The 24,577-nt window shown below is 45.4% G+C and overlaps 4 protein-coding genes across 6 annotated transcripts; 1 reads left to right on the top strand and 3 right to left on the bottom strand.

The window, feature by feature from the left end:
• Window positions 1-2,647: 2,647 nt before the first annotated feature.
• Window positions 2,648-3,865, bottom strand: LOC112270698 (WAS/WASL-interacting protein family member 2-like). The gene has a single exon (XM_024458728.1). It carries the CDS (start codon window positions 3,863-3,865, stop codon window positions 2,648-2,650), a length of 1,218 nt encoding a protein of 405 aa, XP_024314496.1.
• Window positions 3,866-6,828: 2,963 nt separating this feature from the next.
• On the bottom strand, window positions 6,829-10,057 carry LOC104583068 (two-component response regulator ARR14). The gene is made up of 9 exons (XM_010234770.3): window positions 9,880-10,057; window positions 9,593-9,736; window positions 8,220-8,603; window positions 8,022-8,098; window positions 7,823-7,939; window positions 7,627-7,735; window positions 7,481-7,543; window positions 7,242-7,405; window positions 6,829-7,127 (listed from the first exon to the last, which is right to left on the bottom strand). Exons 1-9 carry the CDS (start codon window positions 10,031-10,033, stop codon window positions 7,059-7,061), a joined length of 1,281 nt encoding a protein of 426 aa, XP_010233072.3. The 5' UTR covers window positions 10,034-10,057; the 3' UTR covers window positions 6,829-7,058.
• Window positions 10,058-11,284: 1,227 nt separating this feature from the next.
• On the bottom strand, window positions 11,285-12,914 carry LOC100834603 (putative methyltransferase DDB_G0268948). The gene is made up of 2 exons (XM_003567548.4): window positions 12,529-12,914; window positions 11,285-12,162 (listed from the first exon to the last, which is right to left on the bottom strand). The coding sequence occupies exons 1-2, from the start codon at window positions 12,676-12,678 to the stop codon at window positions 11,509-11,511; spliced, it is 804 nt and encodes a 267-aa protein (XP_003567596.1). The 5' UTR covers window positions 12,679-12,914; the 3' UTR covers window positions 11,285-11,508.
• Window positions 12,915-16,188: 3,274 nt separating this feature from the next.
• On the top strand, window positions 16,189-22,584 carry LOC100834306 (lysophospholipid acyltransferase LPEAT1). Of its 3 annotated transcripts, none has more exons than XM_003567547.4 (9): window positions 16,189-16,740; window positions 17,555-17,674; window positions 17,784-17,821; window positions 17,998-18,062; window positions 18,380-18,448; window positions 20,394-20,527; window positions 21,222-21,362; window positions 21,475-21,538; window positions 22,405-22,584. In XM_003567547.4, exons 1-9 carry the CDS (start codon window positions 16,285-16,287, stop codon window positions 22,488-22,490), a joined length of 1,173 nt encoding a protein of 390 aa, XP_003567595.2. In that variant the 5' UTR covers window positions 16,189-16,284; the 3' UTR covers window positions 22,491-22,584. The 3 variants fall into 3 exon arrangements, with proteins under 3 accessions (XP_003567595.2, XP_010230830.1, XP_024316104.1); XM_010232528.3 differs by lacking the exon at window positions 22,405-22,584 and adding an exon at window positions 21,931-22,166 and having other exon boundaries at window positions 16,190-16,740; XM_024460336.1 differs by lacking the exon at window positions 22,405-22,584 and having other exon boundaries at window positions 16,192-16,740; window positions 21,475-21,795.
• Window positions 22,585-24,577: the final 1,993 nt, after the last annotated feature.

Here is a 24,577-nt window from a genome sequence, read left to right as displayed (position 1 = left end):
AATGGCTGCCACCGAGCATTTGGTCGTGTTGATTCGAAGCCTCGTCACGTTCCCGAAGGCATCAAGGATGGAGAGAAGAAGCTGCACCTCCTCGAGGACGGGGTTGATGAAAACAATGGCATCGTCCGCGTAGAGGCTAGCCCGGCGAGAGGAGTTTTGCAAGGGCAGCGGCAACAACCCTCCAAGGGTCATGGCGTGGTGAAGGATGCGCTGCAGCAAGTTGATCGCCAAAATGAACAGAAGCGGGGACAGGGGGTCCCCCTGCTGTAGACCTCGACGATGGGGGATGCCGTCGCCATCCGTCCCGTTAAGGATAACCCACGAGGACGTCGAGGACAGAAGCATGGAGATCCAATCGCGCCAGCGTGCCGGGAACCCGAGACGCTGTAACAGCTCCAGCAAGTACTCCCAGGACACAATGTCGAAAGCCTTGACAAAGTCAAGCTTGAGGAGGAGGGAGGGATTCTTGCGGCGATGGAGAGAGCGAGCGGTGTTGCGGACGAAGAGGAAATTATCGTGGATGCATCTCGACTTGAGGAAGGCGCTTTGAGCTGGCGAGATCAAATCCCCCATGAGAGGGGTGAGGCGACGAGCGAGAACCTTGGCAAAGAGCTTGGCGAAGGAGTGAATCAAGCTTATTGGGCGTAGATCATGCACGGTCGTGACGCGGTCCTTCTTGGGGATAAGGCAGATGAACGCCGAATTGAGGGCGGCGAGGTTCCCTCCGGCGAGATTGTAGAGGTGATTGAAAGCAGCAAGCACATCAAGTTTGATCACCTCCCAGCAGCGCCGGTAGAAAGGGCCGGTGAAACCATCGGGGCCCGGCGCCTTCTCCGCCGGGGACGCCTCGATGGCCTCTCAGATTTCGAGAAGGGTGAAGGGATTGTCGATGCCGACAGCGGGGAGTCGGGGCAGCTCGAGACCTTCCCAAGCAAGCGTGCAGGACCGTGGCAATGTCGTGCCCAGCACGTTGGTGAAGTGATGAAGGAGGGTGGCCACTTTGTCGTCGTGCGAGACGTGGATGCCAGAGTCGGTGGTGAGCTGATGAAGGAAATTCTTGCGTTTCCGGGCGTTGATCTTGACATGGAAAAATTTAGTGTTGGCGTCTCCCTCCTTGAGCCAGGTCTGCCGTGAGGCCTGCTGTCGTCGAGCGCGCTCAACCGCCGCCAGGCCCAAAACTCTGGCCTTGAGAGCCTTGCGGAGGTGGAATTCGAGGGGAGAGGGAGGCCGGTTGTCCTGCGCTTCATCGAGACGGAGGATGATCTTTGAAGCGAGGTACAGCTGGGAACGGGCGTCGCTGAACAGCCCCTTGCTCCAGGACCGAAGGGTGCGGGCCGTGCGCCCAAGCAAGAGGCGTGTGAGCGGGTTTGGATAAGAAATCTGCTGTCCCCAGGCCGAGACGACGGTAGGGAAGAAACCCGGGTGCTTAGGCTAGAAGTTCTCGAAGTGCGGGGGGGCCCGCGGAACTGGGCGACGAGGAGGGGGCAGTGGTCGGAGTGAGACGTGGAGAGCGCCTGGACGGAGCAGGGAGAGAACAAGGCGTCCCAAGCCGCATTGCAGAAGATGCGATCGAGCTTCACAAGCGTGGGAGTTTCGCACTCGTTACTCCAAGAGAACTTGTGGTTGGAGGAGCGCAGCTCGAGGAGCTCCGCGTGGTCGATGGCAGCTCTAAATTGGCCCATCAGGCGGCGCAGAGGTTGAGATTGTTTTTGTCGTGGGCCTCGTAGATAATGTTAAAGTCACCGACGATGGTCCATGGTACACCGGGCGGGGGGGGGGGCCGAGATATTTCATCTCCTGTAGAAACTCGGGCTTGAGGGCGTCCTCAGCCAACCCGTAGACCGTGGAGAGCACGAAGGCAAGGCCGGACCGGAGCAGCATGACGGTGGCCGAGATCGAAAAGCGGTGCAGCGTCAGGTTAGTTATGCAGACGACGTCGGGGTTCCAGAAGATGGCAATGCCACCGCGTGTGCCGTCAGCTGGCAGGGAGAACCAGGAGGAGCAGACGGCGCCGGTAGTTTCACGAGCTAAGGGCGGGTCGAAGGACGAAACCTTGGTCTCCTGAAGGCAGAGAATGGAGGCCTTCGCGGCCGTAGCGAGCTCGCAGATGGTTTGGCGACACGCAGAATTGTGGAGACCTTGGACGTTCCAGCACAAAATCAGGCAGAAGGTGTCACTCATTAGGAAACCGGAGAGAGCTAAAAAAATGCGACGATGAAGACGAACTAGAATTGAAAAGCACCATCCTTGCATACATCGGGAGGAGATGATCCCAGCCTAGAGCCCCCAAGAAGATCATCTCCAAAGAACACAACCGCCAAACCAACACAAAAATAAGAAAACACCAGCAACAAGCCGGCCGTCGTCGTAGAGAACTAGGCAAACGACACATGGGGAACTAGTGCGCCGAGGCGGCAGCTGTGGAGGAGGTGGCCTGGGCCGCGGCACGGTGGAGGGCGTCACGGTCGATCCTGGTGAGGATGGTGAGCCCATCCACGCCAGTCACCGAGAGAGGCTCCTTGAAGCGGCGCACCAGAGCTGCGGCGGCAATGTCCACGCGCTTCTCGTCGTCATCGATGACCGCCATCTCCTTGGGGAGTCGAACGGTGGCGCGCTGAGCGACCAGCTTGGAAGATGGCATGCCGGCCTATCGGGCGCTGCGACGTGGAGTGACGGGCGTCTTGTCCTTGCCACCACGGGAGCAGGGTGGAGGGGGAGGCGGGGTAGCGCCGAGGACAGAGAACGGGTGTGCGGCGAAGAGGGCGTCGAGGATCCTGTCGGACGCGTCATGCTCGGCATCAGTACCTGCAGCAGAAACATGCATGTCGATGTCGTCGCGTGGAGGCATGCTGAAGCCGAGCGGAGAGGGCGCGCCGGTGCCCCCGCCCCCGGCCAGAGCAGGGAACGCCGGAACCGGGGGGAAGGACAGCGGCGATGACAGAGTCGCCTCGCAGAAGGCGTCGCGCTCCAGCGCCATGGGGTCAAAGCCGCAGGCAGGCCAGCCCGTGTGCTCCAACCGCTCGGTGGCCATGAGCTCAACAAGCGGGTCTTCGCTTGACGAAGACGTGGGGCTGGTCGGGGCAAGGGATGCCGACGGCACCGACACCGGAGCAGGCGCGATGGCGGCCAGGTCGAGGCGCTGGGGCATCGGGCTGTGAAGCGGCAGTGGTGGTGGAGGCGGGAACGTCTCGCTCGCAGGGGTAGGGGTGGCGTCGCTGGGGACGGAAGGGGCCCGGCAGCGCCTGCTGGCCGGCGTGCGGCTGCAGTGTCGTGCCTCATCAGCGCCCAGGCCCGCCCGAGACGGCGTCGGCGTGCGGGCAGTGTCCCGGGGCAAGACGGAGTCGCGGTAGGAGCGAGGTAGGCGGTCGTCGCCCTCATCATCATGGTTGCGGCGAGCAGCTGGCGGGTAGGCGCCACATGAGTCGTTGCGGCGGCGTGCAAGACGGATCTCCTCCCCATCCCGCACGTTGAAGTACCAGGTGTAGGGCTGGACGGCGGGGAGCGGAGCAGATTTGTCGGAGCTGGATGACGGCAGGCTGCTCTGACGACTGGACGATGGGCGCGCCTCGCGCACCGTACAATCCTCCACGAGGTCGATGTGGATCAAGGCGCTGAACTGGATGCCTTCAGGAGGTGGAGCCACCTGACGGTGCGGCGGTGAATAGCCATGCATCTCCTCCACGCGTCCAGCACCCTTGGGGAAGACCGTGAAGCCGTAGTCGCTGGGTATGCGGTCGAGGCTCCAGCACCACACCCAGCAACTGAAGATGTCCGTGGCCTCCTGCGTGTGAGTGCAGCTGTCGAGCCTGTCGACGATGATGTCCTTGCCGAGGACGAGCTCCACGCCCTCATGTTGGGCCCACATGTCAGGTGCCAAGGTAGACATATTTTGCCAAAAAAAACTGCCTCCTTCCTTTCTCTTCCCAGTGCCCCTTGTACTCTTCTTCCTCTGTCACCGAAGCTCTCTCCCACTCCGTTCTTCTCCTCCCCAAGCCACAAACTCCGACGAGCTCCCCTTGCTACGGTGGCCCTCCCTCGCGCCTTACGCCGCCCCAAGCAGATCCGGTGCGCTCGCCCCAGTCTCCCGCTCCCTACATCTCCCCCATGTCAAACACCCCACCAGCCTCCAGCTCGCAGTAGGGCGACGTCGTGGGACCTAGAGCGAGCGAGCCCCGTGAGGAGGGAGGTCCAGGTTTTCCGACACGACACTTTCGCCGAACAACGCGGCGCACGACAGCTTTGAGGAGCGTGGCGAGGCTCGCACGAAGGAGGAGCGCGTCGACGACGGCGGGGACTCGGAGCAGCGCGGCGGAGTTGCGGACAGGCAGGAGTTGTCGGCGGGGAGGCCCCGCGTGGCGTGCATCTCGTGGAACAAGGCCAGCGCGAGTGTCACTACAAAGTGTACGCCGAGACGGTCCATGCTGGTCGACCATGGCATCACCACCGCGGCGAGGAGGGCTCGCCAGAGTTCGTGGCTTGGGGAGGAGAAGAATAGAGGGTGATAGAGCTTCGTGGAGAGGAAGAAGAGGAAAGGGGGCACATGGAAGAGAAAGGAAGGAGGCAGTGGGTTTTTTGCAAAAACAAATGTACACCTTAGCACCTGACATGTGGGTCCAAATAGCCACGGCGGTAGGAGGCACACGCACGAAACCATCTCAGGACCTGCGCTGAACCACTTATGAAACAATTGGAACTCAAACGTGCAGTTTCAAAAAATTAGGACTAACTTAGCACTTTTACGAAAGAATTAGGACATTTGGTGCATTTTACACTTTTAATAAAACGGAAGGCGAGAATTTGAAGAAAATTATTGGACGAAATAATCTCAGATTTTATTTTACCAAAATGATCTCAGTTGTTGACACCGACCACGAAAGCGCTTAAGGTCCAATTTATACAACTCCAAGCCATCTAGATTAACAGAATGAGTCAATCCAACGGTGGTGCACGTGGTTTGTCTTACTAATCTGGTAGTAACAAATTATCTTACGCGTATCATCAACCCACCAACAATACAGTAGTTTCATGACATGCCAAACAAGAGATTGGACTAAAAATCGATTTTGCACATCTATTCGCTTACCAACTCCCGTCACTGATATTGACACCATTTACGAAATTATTTTGATTGGAGCTTGGTATAGTTTGTGGGAAAAGTAGAAGGTGAGACAGTACAGAATCCTGAGAAAATGGCGATGGCGATTTCGGTCCTTGCCGTGAATTTCGGAGTCGCTAATTAGAACGCAAATATCTCGGGATACTTGCAAGAAGGAGTACCTCAGCGGCCGCCTTCGCGATGACGGGGGCGCGCCCTTCATTGCTGCTAGCGGTCGTCCCTTTTCGTTCGTTGCACCGATGCTTATTCTACGGACGCGCGTATGCTGTGCACCATGGGCTGTGCTACTGACTCAAAGATTAGGTTTCAGCAGAACTGTTTGGAGTTTGGACACGATATGCCCTCAAAATGATGAAACGATCAGTTTGATGACGGCTGCTATCTTAGATGATGTATTCTTCCTAACCAGGGAGTTAGTTAAATTTCCTTTTGAGTTTAGCCCTAAATAGTCTAATAGAGTGGACCACCAGTTGGCGAATTTCGCAAGGTGTGAGGATTCAGTCCGAATAGGATTGATGACCTCCCAATCAGATAGTTCATCCGTCTCATATTAAGTGTCACAACTCATAATTTTGTCTAAATACGCATGTAAGTACACATCAAAATACGTGTAAATACATGCGTATCTACACAAAGTTATGGCACTTAATATGATTAAAAAGAAATAGTTCCTGTGAATCTGTGGATGATGTAATGCTCTTTAAGTAACAAAGCTTCGCTTCGAGCATAGAAAAACATGCTTTTAGTGAATCGTGAAGATGGGTCGATGAGCAGAAGAAATAAAAATAAAAATCTATGTGCCTGATCTTGTTTTATTTTTACTTCTACAAATTACATGTTTAAGCTATCTGGGCGTGCATTGCGTTCAGAGCTTCGGACAAGGGGTTATTTGTTGTCTGGATTTTCTGAAAACCTTAACATTGGCACTATCTTGGTTCACATCCTCAGATCCCCTGCTCTCGTCGAACTCAGGGATAGATAACAACTGCCTCTGTATTCATCGAGCAAGTCAAGCGTCCACGCAACGTGCCAGATCCACGAGGAGAACTCCATCGTCTTCATATGCACATCGAGCGTGCGCCAAGAGGGTGCGGCTGCCGGCTGGTGCCTCTCCATTTAGTTCTTCGTCCTGGGAAGACGAGCGCCATGCACCTGCTTACAGTTCGGGAGGACAGAGAGCGCATCAGAGGAGATGCTGCTCACGGAGCTCAAGGTCCAAGGCGCGGCTGCTGGGGAAGGCAGTTCGCCGCAAGGTTGTAAACGGTGCCCATTTATTGCCCTCTCCCGCCGTTTGTGCGTAGCGAAATTGCTTCACAATTGTTGTGTGTGAAAACTGGGTGAGGATAGCAACTTGAACAACTTGAAATCGTGAGAAACAGGCATCACGGGCATTAAACGGTGCCGTTTGACATCCCTAAACTACAAGTTAGATTAATTAATTTTAGAAACTAAAGTTCTAAACCTTCAATTGTGCTAGCAAATCGAAATGTGCGACACAGACTGTCACACGATAAGAAGTCGAGAGTCAAGGACACCAAACCAGATTAAAAAACAAAGCAGCTCAAATGCGGGATTTAAAATGAACAGCTTTCACTTTTTTTCCCGTAAACCTTGTTTGGCACTAGCATATTGTTCAGTGTTTCGGTATTTGAAAAGTTTGAAATGGAAGGAACACATGCACGACGTATATAAACGCACGCACAATCACGCACTAGCTAGAATGCTACTGTAGATTCAGGTGACAAAGTATGTTACATACTACTTGTTACATACAAAAACAAAATGTTTATCAATTGTGCTCTAACGAATAATATATCACTACCATTGGCAGACCGGTCTAACAAATTTCCAAGTTCTATAACATCCTTTAGGATATTATTATTTAAATAATTATGCTTACAGATAAAGAAACCCCATTCATAAGCATAAATTTCCTTCTGGTTTAATCACTTAGATCACTTGCGTAGAAATTGAAGTCCGGCTCCCGTTCCCAGGGTCCCCGATCCATGCTCTGTAGTATGAAAAAGATTGGAAAAGGCACCAATTAGCATTCAAACATTTACATTCTACGAGTAGCGAATTCTTGTCCATATGAATACTACTTGTCCCGGTTACAATTCATTACCCATGTTTGTTGCGTGATGTCGTTACAATCTTCTTGAAAACTACCATCTGAAATACCCAGCATACAAATAATTTTATTTTGTCTGGGTTCAGTGTCAACTTTATGTTCCATCTCTACTTGAGGTCCAGTGTACATCTTTTCCAGTACCACAGCGTCCACCCGCTCTGTAACAAAGTGCACATATTAAAGTGTAACTTATAATTAGAAAAATAGCAATCAAATAGTTGTACCGCATGTACCATTGTTTGTGTCGCTTCTTGCTAAAGTTGTGATCTTTTCTGGTACCACGACATCCATACGCTCTGTAACAAAGAAACAAAACGCATATTAAAGTGTAACTTGTAATTAGAAAACAATAATAAACAAATAGTTGTATCGCTTGTACTTTTGTCTGTGTCACTTTTTGCTGAAGTTATGATCGTTGTTTCAGGATTCGATATCTGGTTCATGTAAACTGAGGTTGCGGTTGGAACTTGCGTCATCATAGAAGGCACCTGCACACACGTGTTGAAAGTATATATTTGAGTATTGTTTGCAAATGTATTTTGTAAATGATTTTGGTTAGACATGCAGTATAGTACCTGAGACATGTTGAGATGGAGCAAGGATGCTTGAGCAAGCTTAGGATGCTGTGTTCTTAAATCGTTTCTATGAATAGGTTGTGGTTCTCCACATACCAAATTATTCAACCTATATTTCTGTAATTCATAAAATTGTGTCATTATTGCGTCCACAAATAATCATAAATAAGTTCATCTGCAGAACTGTTAACTCAATTACCTGAAGGTGGCTGGCAACGTTCTCCCTGCTGAGTCTAGGATCATTCATCAGCCTAAGTATTTTCTTTGGCACACGATCTAAGCATTATAAGCAAAATTAGCTAGTTAGCAAACACAATATTAATTGCAAAAACGATGCACTTTCAATTGTAAACAATGAAGATATGAATATCGATCGACAATTTATCAACAACAATACCTTTGGGAAGTAGTTTATTATACGCGTCCACAAAATTGTTGTGTAGTTCCTCAGTCCAAACAAGTCGAGCTTTCTTCGACTTATCTGTTAGTTGCTGCCGCTGGGCCTCAGTGTGCTCTCCATCTTGCTCTACCTCCTGGCTCTTCATCTCATGTCGTCGTATCATCTTCATGCTTGGCGCCCTCCTTCCTGAGGATGACCCTATTGTTGCTGTGGATACGGTAGATGTCGGCGAGTTGTTGTTGTTGTTGTCGTCGTCGTCGTCGTCATGGTTCAGTGTGCCTTCTTCTGATGATGTAGATTTATTGAATTTGATGGTTTGCCTAATGGTCTCAAGATCTCGGATGGACAGTTTTCTATATCTATTGCCAACTTTTGATAGTGCTGGACATGAATTGAAAATGGTAAATGTCAATAAAATAAGAGATAATGTTGTTTTGTTTCACAAATAAGTAATGAAATTGCATCATTTTGAAGTTACAACTTATAGAAAATAGTCAAGCAATCACGTATAATTGTGCAGTAATGCTAATAGTTGCTGTATTTCTATCTTCTATAGTTATGAAGGAAGAATCAAAGACTTAACTAAGCTGTAATAATATCTGATCCAAGTTTTGTGATTTGATAACACGAGTGTAATTGATGATGTGTTATTTCCAAACGGCAATATACACTTAAACTCTATTATATATGAGTTCATTCATGCTTTTCTCTCACCCATGTTATTAAATTACCAACAAGGCAAATCAAGAAAAAAAAATCAAGTTGATCAAAAACATTTCAAACTTGAGTTGTCACCGAGCTTTAGTTAGGCTTCTATTATCTTTGTGTTATCTATAACAAAACTTCTCGGGAAGGTCAGAACTCGATGCATACAGAATGCAGGCAGTGTTCTTGCCGTTGGTTTCAGAGCAAAAAACATGTTAAAGTTGTGGGTCACAATGAAAATTATGCATAGAAAAGGTACTCTAAATTGTTAATTCTTAACCTCATTCAAACATTAACTTGCTCCCGATTTTAAATATACAACTTAACCAATACAAAAATATATTTAAATAGCATGCATGTTTTTAATTATTGGAATGGTAAACGAAAAGAAAACACACTATAGCAACCATATACAGTAACCAATTAAACTACCTCAAAATAACCATGATATCTTTCTCTCGTCCCAAGCAGTTTGATCAAAGTTCCGAGCTCTTATTCTACGTACAAAGAAGAACCTAGAGACACAACTCTCTAATTTCTTCAGCACAGGTTCGTATTAACCAAATTTTATAGCGTCATCAAAAAGAATCTGAAAACTCTTATAACTCTCTAGTATTGGATTCAATTGAATAACCGAATAAACCGTAAATCCTAACTCCAGTTACCTTGAGCTTCAGCGTTCATCTCGCTGATGGCGCACTCCAAGAGCTCAAGCGCGCCGGCGCGAAGCGGGAACATGTCGACCATCACGAGCTGGTACCTTCCCCTGCGCATCGCCATGGCCACCGTTGGGTCGGTGTAAGTCTCCACTGCAAGAAACAGCATAAAAGATTCACGGCACAGCTTACTACAAACATGCCACGCAGTATATAAGTAAAACGAATTGATCGGTCGCCAACTAGAGCAAATGCTGCACGGCTGGAAGTATACAGCAGCAGCAGCACGTGCGTACCTTCTTTGTAGCCTTCTTGGCGAAGCCCCGTCTCCATGGCGTGCAGCCTGCTCGCGTCTCCAGAGACGACGATCGCTCTGGGACAGGGGTGCATCAGCAGAGGAAGAGGGATGTGGCCGCCGGCGCCAGGGGCAGCCGGTGGCACGTGATCCATGGCCGAGTGCGCGACGCGGCGCCTAGGGCTAGGAGAGCCGAGGGACGACGAACATGTTAGCTAGATTTCAGGGTTAGTTGCTTCTTGACAGGTAAAAAGTAAACTGTATCTGGTCGATGTTTTTTTAAACTGTACGCTATCTTACCCGGGAGTTTAAACTGTTGTGCAAACTATCATTTTCTGCCACACACGCGCGCCTTTTTCGCGGGCTCTCTCTCCTCCCTCTCTTATTCGTTTCTCGTTGGCGTTTATACCGAAAGAATTTGCTTGTCGTTTTCCTCTACGTAACATTAATGGTTTAGTGTTGTTGTTTTTTACAGGAACGTTAACGTTTAAGTTGCAGTCAGTGGCGTATATCCAATCCGTTGGCCCATGTAAGGCTCAGTTCGGTTACTCCCGTCCCAGTGGGGGAGGGATTGATCCCAATTTACTTCAATTTCCCTCAAATCTCTCTCAATCCCTACAGAAAATATGATAATCGAACGTGGCCTAAAGATAACAGTTTTACCATGCACTTTTTTCCACGAAAAACTCTTCATTAACCAGAGCTTAGGAATAAACCCACGGAGGGACAGCATCTTGCATCAAGACACCACAAAGAAATAACATTACAACCAAGTCCTTGAGGACATCATGCTCCTCGCTGCATCCGTTCAGCTGTACCGCGACCCGCCGACTGTCACCCAAGATCTTGACAGGAACTCGCGTGGCAAGACGGGTCGATTGCGCCAACATCCTATATGGCAGTACCTTGTAGTGTTACATACTAATGTTAAGATCAAATTAACAAAAAAAGGCTCTTTCTCTCTCTCTCTCTTTCCCCATGTCGTCCCTTTACTTTATTCTGCCTATGTGATTAGGATCTACGTCGGCTACTTCGACTATATTTGTTGTACAAACACAGAATTGGTCAGCCGGCGGATGTTGTACAACACGTTCTCATCATGTGTCTCTCCACCTAGCCTTGCACGAGCTTCCATTGACGGATCGTTTGTACCAAATCTGATAATTTTGTTTCGAAATCCAAGATAATTTCTTGTGGTGGACCAAACCCACCCAAGCCCTAGTCTTGGCATGAGTGTTCGCATTTACCTGAATTTATTTTACAATTTAACCGGCAATATTCTTTCGGTGGTAGTTGAACGTCAACGTTTGTATTGAGTTTCTTCAGAAGTATAAAATCTCATTCCAGTGGATACTGTTAATTCATATCTTTTGTAAGGAATTCGCAATTGTAACAGAGAATGCCCAGATCAGAAAAACCTCTTACTACCTGATTCGAAAATGGTTCATAATAAATTTCAGCCTAAACTATGATTGAGCCTGAACAGTTGGTAAATTATTGATTACAACACTACAAAAGTTACATGAGAAATTGGTTTATGGTTCATTTATTTATTGACTCTTCCTAAAAAAGAGCGTGGAAATCCAAATAGAATGGTCCAACAAACACCCCTTTCTTCACTCGCTGATCATCATACATCTGATTCTGGCCTGACCTTGCCGATCCTAAGGAAGACGGGGTACCTGACCGTCTTGACCACCCCGCGGTCGCCGCCCCACGCCGCAGCGAACTCCCGAACCGTGGCCTCGTCGAGCAGCTCGACGCCCTTGTCCTTGGCCGTCTGGTACGCGGACCAGGAGCTGATGTACGTGAGGTAGTCATCCAGGTCCATGCGCCGCTCCGTGGAGAACTCGAAGGGGCCCGTGTGCGCCTCCCCGTCCACGGGGTCGAAGGGGAATTCCACGCTCCGGTACTCGTCGTCGACCATCTTGCGGTTGGGCGCCCAGTGCGGCTGCGAGGCCTCGTAGAGGCGCCAGAAGGCGGCGTCCACGGCGCCGCCGGCGTCCACGCGGGGCTCGGTGTAGCACCAGGCGGCCAGGACGCCGTGCGGCGCGCGCAGGACGGAGCGGGCATCCGCGTAGAAGCGCGGCAGGTCGAGCCAGTGGAAAGCCTGCGCCACGGTGATGACGTCCACGGAGGAAGGCGGCGCCACGGCCGCGTGGATGCCCGCCAGCGGAAGGTCTGCTGGGGTGTGCACGTAGCGGACGTTGGGGAGGGGAGGCGCGTAGGAGAGCTGCTGCGCGCTCGTGTCTGTGCCAACCACTTCCTTGTACAGCTTCGCTAGCTGCAGAGGATACACGGTCACAGAGGAGAGACAAGGACAAGTGATTAAAATACTGTGCAAAGTCTTAATCATCATCTGGAAAAAAGTATGAATCATGAACTGTACGTGTGCTACTTGCAATGCTGATATCGACGTGCAAGAATTAACGAGGGCAAGTGTGAGATAGCATTTGCCAACTAAAACAGAGATGCTGATTGAATGGTTGCAAATTGTTGGAGACTAGTCAAAGATTCAATGGCAGCTACTGGAGCCAGAGGTGCCGTTCCGTCGCTTCTGAAGTCAAAAACTCTTTTCTCTTTTCTTCCCCCCCTATCATTGGCTCGTTTCAACTCTCAAGAAGCAGCAATCATGGACAGAGAGACTCACCGGCGCTATGGCCTGGCCGCTGCCTGTGCCGACGTCCCATGCCAGGTCATGGCGGGCCGTCTTGGACGCGATGAACTCGAAGAGCTCCGGCGGGTAGGCCGGCCGTGTCGCCGCGTACTGCTTCGCCTGCTTCAGGAACAGATTCGCCATCTTGCTCGCTCAATCACTCGTGCGTGTGAAATTGGTTGCCTGCGTCTTTCACCGGGGTGGATTGCTGGAACGAGGAGATGAATCATGAATGTGTGCGCTTATTTATAGAGAGAGCTTCGGCAGTTACGTGCTGAGGCGAGAGGCGCTGGTTCTAGGCAGGTTCCCCTGTCTGCTCGCTTGCCCTCATCTGAGTGAGCATCTTTCTGTGCGGGCAAATGGGCCTAGAGGCAAGAGTACCATACTTTCTTCCCAAGCTATCCGGTTTACGCAGGTTCCGCGAAATCACGTGCGCTGCAACCGGTTGCCGCCGCAGGTACAGCTTTCACGGTGGTGCGGCAACAAAGGCCAACAGGGGAGGGACTGCTGCGTGATGGAGCTTTCAATGGCGCTTCGATGATCACTGTGTGTCTGTGTCACGTAACAGCGGCACTAATGCTGCAGATGCTAATCTACATCGCGTTAATAGTTGGCTTACCTTTTTTATTTGTGCCGCTAGTGATGGCTGTGTCCGGGGTCTATCCTCCTTTTGGAAAAACAAATATGCCGCTAATGACGTTGTAAATCATGGCAATATTTAATAATTCATCTATTACAATTATAAGATATTCTAGATTTGTTCTAATTTAAATATTTTACGTTTGGTCAAATTTACAGAAAATAAAGAAAAAATACAAAGAAAAATAATCACAAGGACCCAGTTGGACCCCTTCCTTCCTCGCCCGCACCACACATACCTCTTCTTTTCTCCTCAACAATCTTGTTTCGTAAGCTTAAAGCCTTATTAATTAAATTAGGTGGCACGACGTGCGGATCCACCAATATGGCGAGGTGCGGCGACCGTCACACCTAAAATACGGCTCAAATGTCCAATATATGTATAGTGTAGTTTGTCTAGATAGCTATATAGATCATTTCTATGTTTCAAATGCTTTACAGATTGTTTCTACGTTCTTCTAATTCATATAGATTATAAGGGCATGTACAAGGAGGTGACGTCAGCCTTTTCTTAAGTCTATCACGTAGGATAATTGCTGATGTGGAAGAGAGAGAGAGTTGAAGAAAGGCATGAGCCTTCTCTTAGCTAAAAGACGATCTCTTCGCAGGAAGGATAAGGCAAAAAAAAGTCAAATTCCCCATTGTACTAGATTTTACTTTTTCTTAACATTTATTTGATTAATTTTATTCATCAAGGCATTAATTATAAGATAAGGCACTAAGAGATGATCTATTGTACAACATATTTTATTGTCTTATCTAAATGACGTGAAACACATAAGAAAAGACAGCCTTATTAACCATTGTACATGCCCTAAATAGGTGAGTGGATATCCATGCCATCTTCTTCTATTGAGGTATTTTGAGTGCCGATACCTTATTTTTAGATATTTATTTTACTTGTTGAACACAAAGTAATATATATATCTAGTATTCTAGTGAGTTTTTACATAGTTACATTCTACAAGCTTTTTTTGTTGTATAAACGTTGCCACACCTCAAAACTTATCGTGGGTCCGTCACCTAATTTGGTTGTCTTCTCTTTTTATACAATAACTCATATGTTAGTTTCAGTTTAGTGGATTCAAAATGAAATTAGTGAAACCGAAAGTAAATATTAATAAGATTTAAATTTTTCATTAATGTTTCATTCTGCTTTTACTGTGATTTTTCTTTGTTTCGATCATGTTTCGTAATTGAAAACAAACATACTCCCTCCGTCCAATATTAAGTGTCACAAGTTTGTCTAGATATGCTAGACAAAATTACGACACTTAATATGGGACAGAGGGAGTATTAACTATTGAAAATCTTAGTGAAACACGAGTGAAACATAAAGTAGATTTGAAATGTTCAAATTCCATAGCAGCTAAAAAATGATGAAAACAAAAGGAGAAAGGGGAAATGAAAAACAGGCTTTATTATTATTTAAATACAAAGTGGTTAGAAGAAAAATTAAGAACTTGTTAGAGAATGGGTTACACTGGCTAAACAAAATGGAATGAGTGTAAGTTCTTAGAAGAGCGGGAACATCAGGCCATTAAACTAAAAATGCGAAGAGCATATCGATCGATAGCGCAGCCACGTGGCACACTAAGATGTGCCAGGCCAATAAAGAGACTCCATCGTATAGAATGATGCATATGAATCCCCTTCCTGCCTTGCATGGTAACATGGCTATTTTACTTTTTCTTTATGGTTTCTTTTTTCATGTTGATTATTTTCACTTTCCTTATGTTTATTATCTTAGCCTTTTTCTTATTTTCTTTATGTTTCGCTTTTTTGTTTTTCACTATTTTGCAGCGAACACATGTACATATTTTTTATTTTTTAAGCACATGAATGATTAATAACAATGATGACCATCTCTTCTAAAACACATGAATATTTGTTTTGAAACCCAAGAACATTTTTAAGAGATATATGAAAATAACAAAGTAAAAAAGTAGATAATAATATCACAAAATAAATAGTTCCACTAAAATGAAAACAAAAAAGTAAATAGAAAAGGAAAGTTCATAAGTGTGTATATAAATATTCTTTAATTTATAGACAAATATTAATGTGTTCCACAAAAGATGTTCATGTCTTTTTAAAACAAATCATATACATCGAACGAATCATCATAAATAAGAATAAAAGTAGTTTATTTTCCATGGAATAAATAAATAGAAAATTGAAAAAAAATGTAAGTGAAAATGAAAGGACATAAAACCAAGAAGGGAAAATAAAAAAATCACGAGGGCTTTGTTGAGTCCCCTAGCCGCTTGCCCACACCACACACACCTCTCATTTTCTCCTCGGTGAGGCCTTATTGAAGTTAGGTGAGCACTCTTCTTGCCTTTAGTAAACAATAAAAAATAATTTATGAATTCAGTTTTTTTTCTGTTTTATATAGTATGTTAGTTTCAACTTATGAACTCAAATTGAAATTTTAGTGACACCGAAGTGAAATATTAATAAAATTTATTTTTTCATTAATGTTTCGTTTTGGTTTGACTGTGATTTCACTTCATTTCACTCATGTTTCATAGCTGAAAATAAAGCATTAATAAATTTTGAAAAATCTCTAGATTGAATGTTCAAATATCACACCACTTTACTTAAATTTCACTTTGGTTCCACTAAATTTGAGTAATTTTTGGGAGAGCCCCTATTACATAATTTTTTCCTTTTTGTCGGGCTCGAGTGTCGTTCTTTCTTAACACCACTCCGAGATCTTAATCTTTACTCTTATAATTATCTCAATTGTTAATTGGTGGCAACCTCCAAACCAACCATTAGGATGATAGCAGATATGAATTATCTTATCTCAAAATAACAGTAAATAAAATTTTAAAAAATACAATATTCTCTTTATACACGTAGTATGTTATTTTTAGATGGTAAAAACGCACGTGTAATTATAAGTCAGACGTCTGCTGTCCCCGACCCAACGCCGTCTGATCCAGATCCAACGCGAGGCGCCCCCACGTCAGCACGTCACCGTCCACCCCTCCCCAGCGCCGACCAAACTCCCGGACACAAACCCGTAAAGACACAGGCACGTCGTCCCCACGGCCATCGCGCCGATCTCGGTCTCGCGGCTCTCTCTACTCACCTGAATCCCCAATGGCCGTCGACACCACCCCCGCCGCGCCTTCCCACCCCGAAGGCGGCGACAGCGGCGGAGAGGCCGTGCGGCCGCTCCTCTCCGGCGCGCCCGCGGAGGAGGAGGGGGAGGAGGAGGAGCTGGACGTCAGGTACGCGCCCTACGCGCGCAGGGACGCATACGGGGTGATGGGCCGCGGGCCGCTCTCCCCAGCGCAGGTGGCGCGGCTGGTGCTCGCGGCGGCATTCCTCCTCCCGCTCCGTCTCGTGGCGGGGGTGTTCCTGGTCGTCGCCTACTACCTCGTGTGCCGCATTTGCACGCTGTTCGTGGACGGACTGGAAGAGGGCCGTCCCCGCCTACAGGGATGGAGGAGGGAGGCCGTGCTGCGGGCTGGCCGCGGGTTATCGCGGGCAATGCTGTTCGTATTTGGGTTCTACTGGATCCCCATGTCCGATAGAAGCGTCCCCAATGCTGAGGTCAGTATGCGATCTTCCTCTTTCAGCATGTGGTTTATTTGGTCAATCTGTCCTGCTTGTTTCGACATATGCTTCCTCATGAGGCCCCATGACACATTTACATGATTATGTGGTGTTTGGTCACCGGTGGAACATAGCACTGGTTTGGAACAGACTTAAAGTGTCAATTGTGGATGCCAATGTTGATGTAACAACCTTGGGATACAGCTGATATGTGGTGCTGCTAGTTCCGGGTTACCATAGCAGATCGCATAATGTGTAGCAGTTGTGTTAGATGAGTATTTGCCACTGATTTCGAAATGCAAATACTGCAACATGGCAAGAGACCCATGGGCAATAGATTGCCATTTTTGGTTTATTTGTCAGCAAGAGCATGTAAAATTGCCGTTATTTTAACTTGCTTGGTGAGCATCTATTGAGTATTGCAATAAAGCTTTATCATCAATATGAATTTAGCCAAAAAGTTCTCGCTATGAAACATAAAGTAAATGGCTGCAACATAGCTTGATTATGTTATGTCTTCATCATGAATACATAATGTACAAGCTTACATTCTGCATACTTAAAAATGTTGCAATTTTCGGAACACTGATGCAATAACTTGTTGATGTCTCTTGTCCTTATGACCCTTTGCATCTTGGGTGGTGTGATAGACAAAAACTTGTAGGAACCGAAAATGCAATGGTTTCCTGCAATCTGCGTTGTGTACTGCCTTGTATAAGTATGAAAGGATGAAATATCACCGAGCTTGTGATTGAACTCCAGTGATGTTTTGTCTAGTTCCTCTGTGATGTTAGTATAATTTTTTTTTCAGGATGTACATCAAGATCAGTCTGCAGAACTGGAAAGACCAGGGGCAATTGTATCTAACCATGTGTCATATGTAGACGTTCTTTATCACATGTCAGCTTCTTCTCCGAGCTTTGTTGCTAAGGTACCATATGCAATGTTATTCATGTTCATGCAATAACTCAGAATGTTGCGAACTAATGTAGTCTTAATTCAAAATGCTTTGGTCATGATTAAATTTATTCTTATTGTAGAACTCTGTATCCAAGTTGCCCTTGATTGGCCTCATAAGGTAACTTTTTTTTTTTTGCTTATTCATGTTTGTAGCCTGTCTTATTAAGACAATAGGTAAGAAAATGGCAGTGATCATTTTTCATTCACTTAAAAGATTTCTGGGTACTCAACTTTTTCCATTCATGACAATCTTGCATAAAAAATATTCATGGTTTATTTTCTTTTCAATTGCAGCAAATGTCTTGGATGCATTTTTGTACAACGTGAATCTAAAGGTTCAGATTCTAAAGGTGTCTCAGGTATATATTGACATGCAGTTATTGAATTCATTATAATCTTAGTCTTTATTTGCAGAAACAACTTTATCACTGTCAGCGTTCTCAGAATACTACTGGATGTTTTTTTTCTTTCACTGCTGCTTCAAATTGGCATGGTTTTTATCACGATTATCGATGAGCACCATAAGCTTTTCATAGCCAGCTTTTTGATTTGTTTGTTGTGTGAGGCAGGTTCGTCTCACGTGGTATTTTCTTGTAGAGCTAGGGTTTAACATTCAGACTTGTAATGTCCTGTAGTTTCCCTTTGCTGTTTACTGAACTGTCCATACTGTATTTAGGTGCTGTAACTGAAAGGGTCCAAGAGGTTTCTCAAGACAATAATTCCCCCATGGTTTTACTGTTTCCTGGTTAGTATACAGCCACTTTTGTTTCAGTTGATAACTTTTTTATGTACCATTCTCATTTTGTACGCTATTACTCATAATCATTTATCACTATCTTTTAGAAGGCATCGTTTCCTATCTGCTCAATCATTAGTCATCTTTATTATGTAATTACTTTCTGAGATGCCTTACTCTATGAGTCTCTGCGTATTCTTATGACACTATCATAGTACCACAAAGTTTTGCAACAGCTATGAGCTATCTGATTATTGTGATCAAAATATCCTGGGCTAGGGCCTACTCCCTCTCTGACTATACACACGGACCAAGGAATCACTAATACAATATACTCCAGTCTTTGAATACTTTACGCTGGAGGGATTAGAAGAAAATGTGCAACCATTTTATGTTTGGGAAGTCCAACCTTTTGTTTGCCACTAATACCCTTTGACTATGCAGCATGCATTAATTATTTCTTGCATTCCCAAACAAATGCCCGGTATGCAAGAAAAAAAAGAACGAGAAAAATAAATCGCGTGGATGCTAAAAGCAAGACTCAACCCTGCACATGCTGCTTTTGGTAGACTGCCACCAGATGGACAACAGCGCTATACTGATCTATGTTAGTATTCCGTGCTATCTGAGTTCATATGGGCGCTCCTTGGTATGTGAAATCATGCCTAAAATGTCAAGTATTCAAATACTGGAGGGAGTAACATAATACTGTTAGAGTTGTATATCTTTGTGGTGTATTTTCCCCGTTGTATAAGGGGTTTCCTGCATATTACCACCCCTATTCGTGTATATATACTGGCCTTGGCCTCTGGGAAATACAAGTTGCATATTTCTCACATGGTATCAGAGCTATGGTTTCTTTTCCCAAGTTTTTTTCCCGGTGCCGCAACTCACCGATTTTGATCGGTTTCATTTTTTGATCTTGATTTCCCGTTCTCCCGATCTGATTCGTGCATTGGTGGTGGCTGGCTCCTAGACGCATACCCCCAAAGCCCTGAGGTTGCGGTCGCCTGCCCTACAGCTGCACCTCATTAGCCACCGGCCGCAGCTGGTCCCGCTTCCCTCTGCACTCAGCCAGCCGCTGCCGGTCCCGCCACACTCCATAGTCCACCGGCTGCTGCTGCTCCCGCTGCTCTCCGCACTCCGCCGGCCGCCGCCCTACGTCGCCCTGCGCCAGTCCTTCCGTGGACCGCCACTACTTAGGCTAGCGATCCTTTGGACTGTCAGTTCCTTTCTGCTTACCGTGTTCTTTTTGGTGATTCTCTCGTTGCCTGGAAGACAAAGAAACAGACGCAGTTTCGTGTTCGGCTGCAGAGGCTGAGTTGCGAGCTATATGGTTCTTTTGACCACAGTGGTGACTTGGCTGCAGTGGTTGCCTGAGGGTTTTGGTGTTTCAGTCACTACACCGATTCTCTTTTCAAAGACAGTACAGGTGCCCTCAGTGTGGAGCGTGATCCGGTGAAGCATGAGCTTACCAAGCATATTGGTGTTGATGCTGCAGTGCTGCCTTCTTGTGCTCCCGTGTGCAGGATCAGGTTGTTGCTCCCTAGTATGTGCCTTCTAGGTTACAAATAGCGGATTTCTTCACGAAGGCCCAGACTAGCGCACAACATGATTTCTACATCTCGGAACTCACTGTTGTTGACCCACCATGAGTTTGAAGGGGAGTGTTATATAGTTCACATATCTTTGTTGTGGGTTTTCTCTGTTGTGTAAGGGGTTTTCCTGTTCCTTTCAATTTTCAACCTCAGCTTGTGCTGGCCAAATGTTATTTTATTTATATTACCCAAAAGGAAAACATCTAGATCTCCCAAACTCCAGACCAAACACATGAATGATATATATTAAATTTGTTTGTGTTTCTTATTTTATCATACTTTCTTATCTAACATCCATTTGCAGCTCCTAAACATGTTTCCTTTTTCAACATTCGTGTTTTTCCTTTTTCTGTCAGAGGGTACTACTACAAATGGGGATTACCTCCTCCCATTTAAAACAGGAGCCTTTCTTGCAAGAGCACCAGTGCAGCCAGTCATTTTAAGATATCCATACAAAAGATTTAGTCCAGCTTGGGACTCAATGGATGGGGTAAGTGTCAACATTACAGGTTTATGGTTTCCTGTAAGCACGATATAGGAGCTTATAAGTATAGGAATACATGGGCAATATGTTGTAACCTTATTTGTAGATTCCTTATTGTTTGCAGAGTAACATTTTATACCATATACTGGTATTTACTATTTAGGTTTCATTATGCGATGAACTAGGAATTTTCCCATAATTACTTTTGCTCTATAGAATTGTCATATGTGTTAAGTTAATGTGATATTTAATCTCCCTGTGCAATAAAGTAGTTCTTACACTCTTTTGCCATGTTTCACAAAACACCATCTTCCACGTTGGAGAAGATCTCTGGACTGCTGCTTTCTTACTGTGATTATCAAAATTTCTCTAGCTCGATGAATTTCTACGCATATGCTGCCACATTGAAAACTCCGACACGTCGAGAAAATTATTATTATGAGATGACCATGATTAGAGCTTTTTTTTTTCATATTTGTATGCAACATCCAAACAGTTACTTATTGTTGCCTAGTACATAGTAGTACCTACCAGAAGTATGTGGCACCTGAACTGAACTCTGATTTGGGTCTATTTGTCGTGCTGCCTTCCATTTACATATTCTAAACTGACAACTAATATAGCCTCTCATCTTGATTTATTTAACTCTGAAACACCTCAAATCTGAAACAAATGGCATGTTTCTCATCACAACTTGCAGGCTCGTCATGTGTTTTTGCTTCTATGCCAAGTTGCAAATTACATAGAGGTGGTTCATTTGCCTATATACTATCCTTCTGAACAAGAAAAAGATGATCCTAGACTCTATGCCAACAATGTCAGGAAATTGCTTGCGATCGAGGTATTCGTTATCCTTCATATGCTCCAAAATGATTATACATTTTTTTAATAAACTGCCGTTGTGTATGTACCCCATTCCTGATTGCCACCATAAAACAAACATTTTTCTGCAGGGTAATTTAACTCTTTCTAATCTTGGGCTGGCGGAAAAGCGTGTCTATCATGCGGCACTAAATGGTAATAGTCCTCGTGCTCTGCATCAGAAAGATGATTGAAAGCCCCTGCATCACTCTTTGTACACTGACAGTTGAGGTGATTGTAACAATGTATGCCAACTTTACATGATCATGCCTTGCATGTTTTCCTTGTTTGAGGAGCATGACAAATTCCCTCCTATACTTTTTTTAGATGAATTCTCTCCTTATACTACATTGTATAAATACTAATAGTTCAATAATAATATATGGCATAATTACTGTGCTTGGTCATTCACAGTTCACGCTGTTTCACTTGCTGTTCTTTCCCAGTTTTTGGGCCTCGAGTACCAATCAATGTTTGCTTCACAGAACTGAACCATCTACTCTGCCTTTTTTGGGGAAACTGAATCATCTACCTGGTCTTCCCTGCAGGATTGTTGTGTCACAGCTAATTTGGATACACATGATGTTAGTTTTACTGCTTATCTTTGTACATCGTGATAGCATTTTGTGGCTAATTTTGTTCTCATTGAGGAGAGATACATGTAAATATTTGCACCTTCTGAAACAAGCCTGAATTAGGCTTTAGGAACAGAAGAATTAGAGTATTAGAATGACAAAGATGGGAAATCATTTGAGTATTTCACTGGGCATATGATTCGTGTCGATATGCAGTAATACTGAGTTAACAACCTTAAACGTGTGTGCATCAAATATTAGCCTTGATCGATTTGCCAAAAATAAGTAAGAAAAGTGAGGGTGTTGATCCACCTTCTGCTTTAGCAGTAGTTTTGTTCTTTTATTAATATTAGAATAACAACTCCATACATTGCAACAGGTCTACCAAACATTTGGTGATTTATTTCCAAAACTAACAATGTTACTGTTTAATAAATTGATGGGCAGGAATGGAGAACACGACCGCTAACAACAGGATGGCAACTAGGCTGAAAATGTTTGACGCAGCAGACAGTAATTCCTCTGATTCATAAAAAGTGTCGTCCATTTTGTTCTTACGTGAGCGACACTGTTTATGTATCGGAGTAAGGGTTAACCAATTAATTTGAAGAAAATGTTTAAACACGAGTCTATAGGGTGTACAATCGAAGACCCTGGACTAATAAAGGGTACGGCGAGTTATATAGGCCGGGCAGCAAGTTAGCCTGTTCCGGATATTCTATACTATTAAATTATCCGTATAGTTCCACTAAAATACCCGAATAGTCTGTCTTGACGACTATCATTCATGTTGTAGCCTAGTATCTCCTATCCCACTCATCGGAACATAGTACATTTGCTTATTCTTTAAACCATATCTACTTAAGAATCTCTTGGTTAGACGGACAATTGGAGTATCCGCTCTGTTTTCATCCTAGTGGGAGCCACAATTCTTACTAGATTACAAGATGTGTTTCCTTGCATGACAATAAGGATTTCCTTAGTGTGATGAAAAGACGGGCAGCGGCACGAAGCGTTGCTCATAAACTTGATCGCTTGGCACAGGTTGATAATCGTCACTGTAGTCCGGAGGCAGCATTTGGGAAGGCCGGAAGGGCGTGCAGAACCGAAAACGGGTGAGCACAGAGGATAACGGAAGGGACGTCTACCATTATAGATGTCACGCTGTAACCACCACTAACAACACGATCTGCCTATATCTTCTGGTGACCTTCTCTGAGATATCTCCACCACATCCAACTATTAACGAACATGTGTGTTTATCAGTCAGTTCATGTGTGAGATGACGTGGTGTGGACGAGGTTGGCTGCATGTGTGGGATGGTGCGATGTGGAGGAGGTAACTTCAGTTTTATTCTTTAATTTTCAGTTCTCAATTTGCATATAAACTTAAGTTCGTATCCTAAGTGCCGCGTCCAATATTTTCCGAAATCACCGAGGAGTATCAATGGCTCGTTTGTACTCTAGTCTATAGGTCACGCTAGGTTCTCAATATCTTACTACGAAAACACGAGTAAACCTTCTAGATTTGGCCCGCAAAAAGAAATCAGGATGCAGATAACCAAGAGCAATCAATACCATTGCAAATGGGCAAAATTATTTGTGACATGTAACCTGCTATATGCATATTGGTTTCCGATAAATTATTGCTGTTGATTTTTGGTTCAAACACAACCTCCAGTATGCTGGGTTTCTGACAACTTATATACTCCCTCTGTCCCATATTTGTCCCATATTAAGTGAACCAAATTTATCTAAATAGTAGCGGAGTGTCCGTGCGTTGCTACGGAATAATTTTTCTCGTGCGGGAGATCCGTTTCGTGTGGGGACTGAGAAGGACGGGAGCTTGCACTCGTGTCGTGCGGGAGATCGAGAGGAGGAGGCTTGCGCTGAGGATGGACGAAGACGGACAGCTTCTGCACATGGGGTATTAGGTGGCATATTGGACGCAATTTCGGTGCCGTGACGTACTACGACTTTCGTACCATTACCACCAACTCCAATTTAATATATTGGTATATATTTTAATTTTTCAATTGGTGCAGTTCAGCACACCGTTTTGATGTTCTCCATCCCATATTCTTCCCGTTACACAATTTCCCCATACCCGTAACTTACCTGAAACTCCATGGCTCCTGCTGGCCGCTAGTTCCTCCTCAAGTGTCCGCCTCCTCCTCCTACAGCGGACTCCGCCACTGCCACCTCCTTTCCCGCATGCGGACGGCTTGGATGCGAGAGGCCTTCTTTTTGCAGGGACTGACAACAGCTAAGCGAAAAGTTTTTTTTCTCGGGCGGGAGTGGCACATCCCTCGTAATTTTGATGAAAAGACCTCCGCGACGTCTGTATCATCACTACCAACTTCAATTTAATATATTGGTACAGATGAACGTATCTAGATATTAAAATACGCCTAAATACATGTAATATTTCGGCACTTAATATGGGATGGAGGGAGCATGTTTGAAGTAATTGACATATGGATTACTCGCTCCGTTCCATAATTCTTGTCAAAATATTACATGTATTTAGACGTTTTTTATAAATAGATACATCCATATTTGGGAAAATTCGAGACCAGAATTATGCGAGTACTATGGAGGCGAGCTGAGAACTAGCAATA

The sequence above is a fragment of the Brachypodium distachyon genome, chromosome 2, assembly GCF_000005505.3.
Source record: "Brachypodium distachyon strain Bd21 chromosome 2, Brachypodium_distachyon_v3.0, whole genome shotgun sequence".
NCBI classification, from domain to species: Eukaryota; Viridiplantae; Streptophyta; class Magnoliopsida; order Poales; family Poaceae; genus Brachypodium; species Brachypodium distachyon.
This window is presented reverse-complemented; position numbering and strand designations above follow the sequence as displayed.

What these genes read in the sequence shown, in the direction of transcription:
- LOC112270698 (XM_024458728.1), bottom strand. Translation starts at nt 3,865, where the DNA reads ATGTGGGCCCAACATGAGGGCGTGGAGCTCGTCCTCGGCAAGGACATC.
- LOC104583068 (XM_010234770.3), bottom strand. Translation starts at nt 10,033, where the DNA reads ATGGATCACGTGCCACCGGCTGCCCCTGGCGCCGGCGGCCACATCCCT. An exon ending in ACGTTGCCAGCCACCTTCAG is followed by an intron (nt 7,940 to 8,021) that starts GTAATTGAGTTA and finishes TATGAATTACAG; the next exon opens with AAATATAGGTTGAATAATTT. An exon ending in TCCATCTCAACATGTCTCAG is followed by an intron (nt 7,736 to 7,822) that starts GTACTATACTGC and finishes ACGTGTGTGCAG; the next exon opens with GTGCCTTCTATGATGACGCA.
- LOC100834603 (XM_003567548.4), bottom strand. Translation starts at nt 12,678, where the DNA reads ATGGCGAATCTGTTCCTGAAGCAGGCGAAGCAGTACGCGGCGACACGG. An exon ending in GCGGCCAGGCCATAGCGCCG is followed by an intron (nt 12,163 to 12,528) that starts GTGAGTCTCTCT and finishes TATCCTCTGCAG; the next exon opens with CTAGCGAAGCTGTACAAGGA.
- LOC100834306 (XM_003567547.4), top strand. Translation starts at nt 16,285, where the DNA reads ATGGCCGTCGACACCACCCCCGCCGCGCCTTCCCACCCCGAAGGCGGC. An exon ending in AGATTCTAAAGGTGTCTCAG is followed by an intron (nt 18,063 to 18,379) that starts GTATATATTGAC and finishes TACTGTATTTAG; the next exon opens with GTGCTGTAACTGAAAGGGTC. An exon ending in GGAAATTGCTTGCGATCGAG is followed by an intron (nt 21,363 to 21,474) that starts GTATTCGTTATC and finishes ATTTTTCTGCAG; the next exon opens with GGTAATTTAACTCTTTCTAA.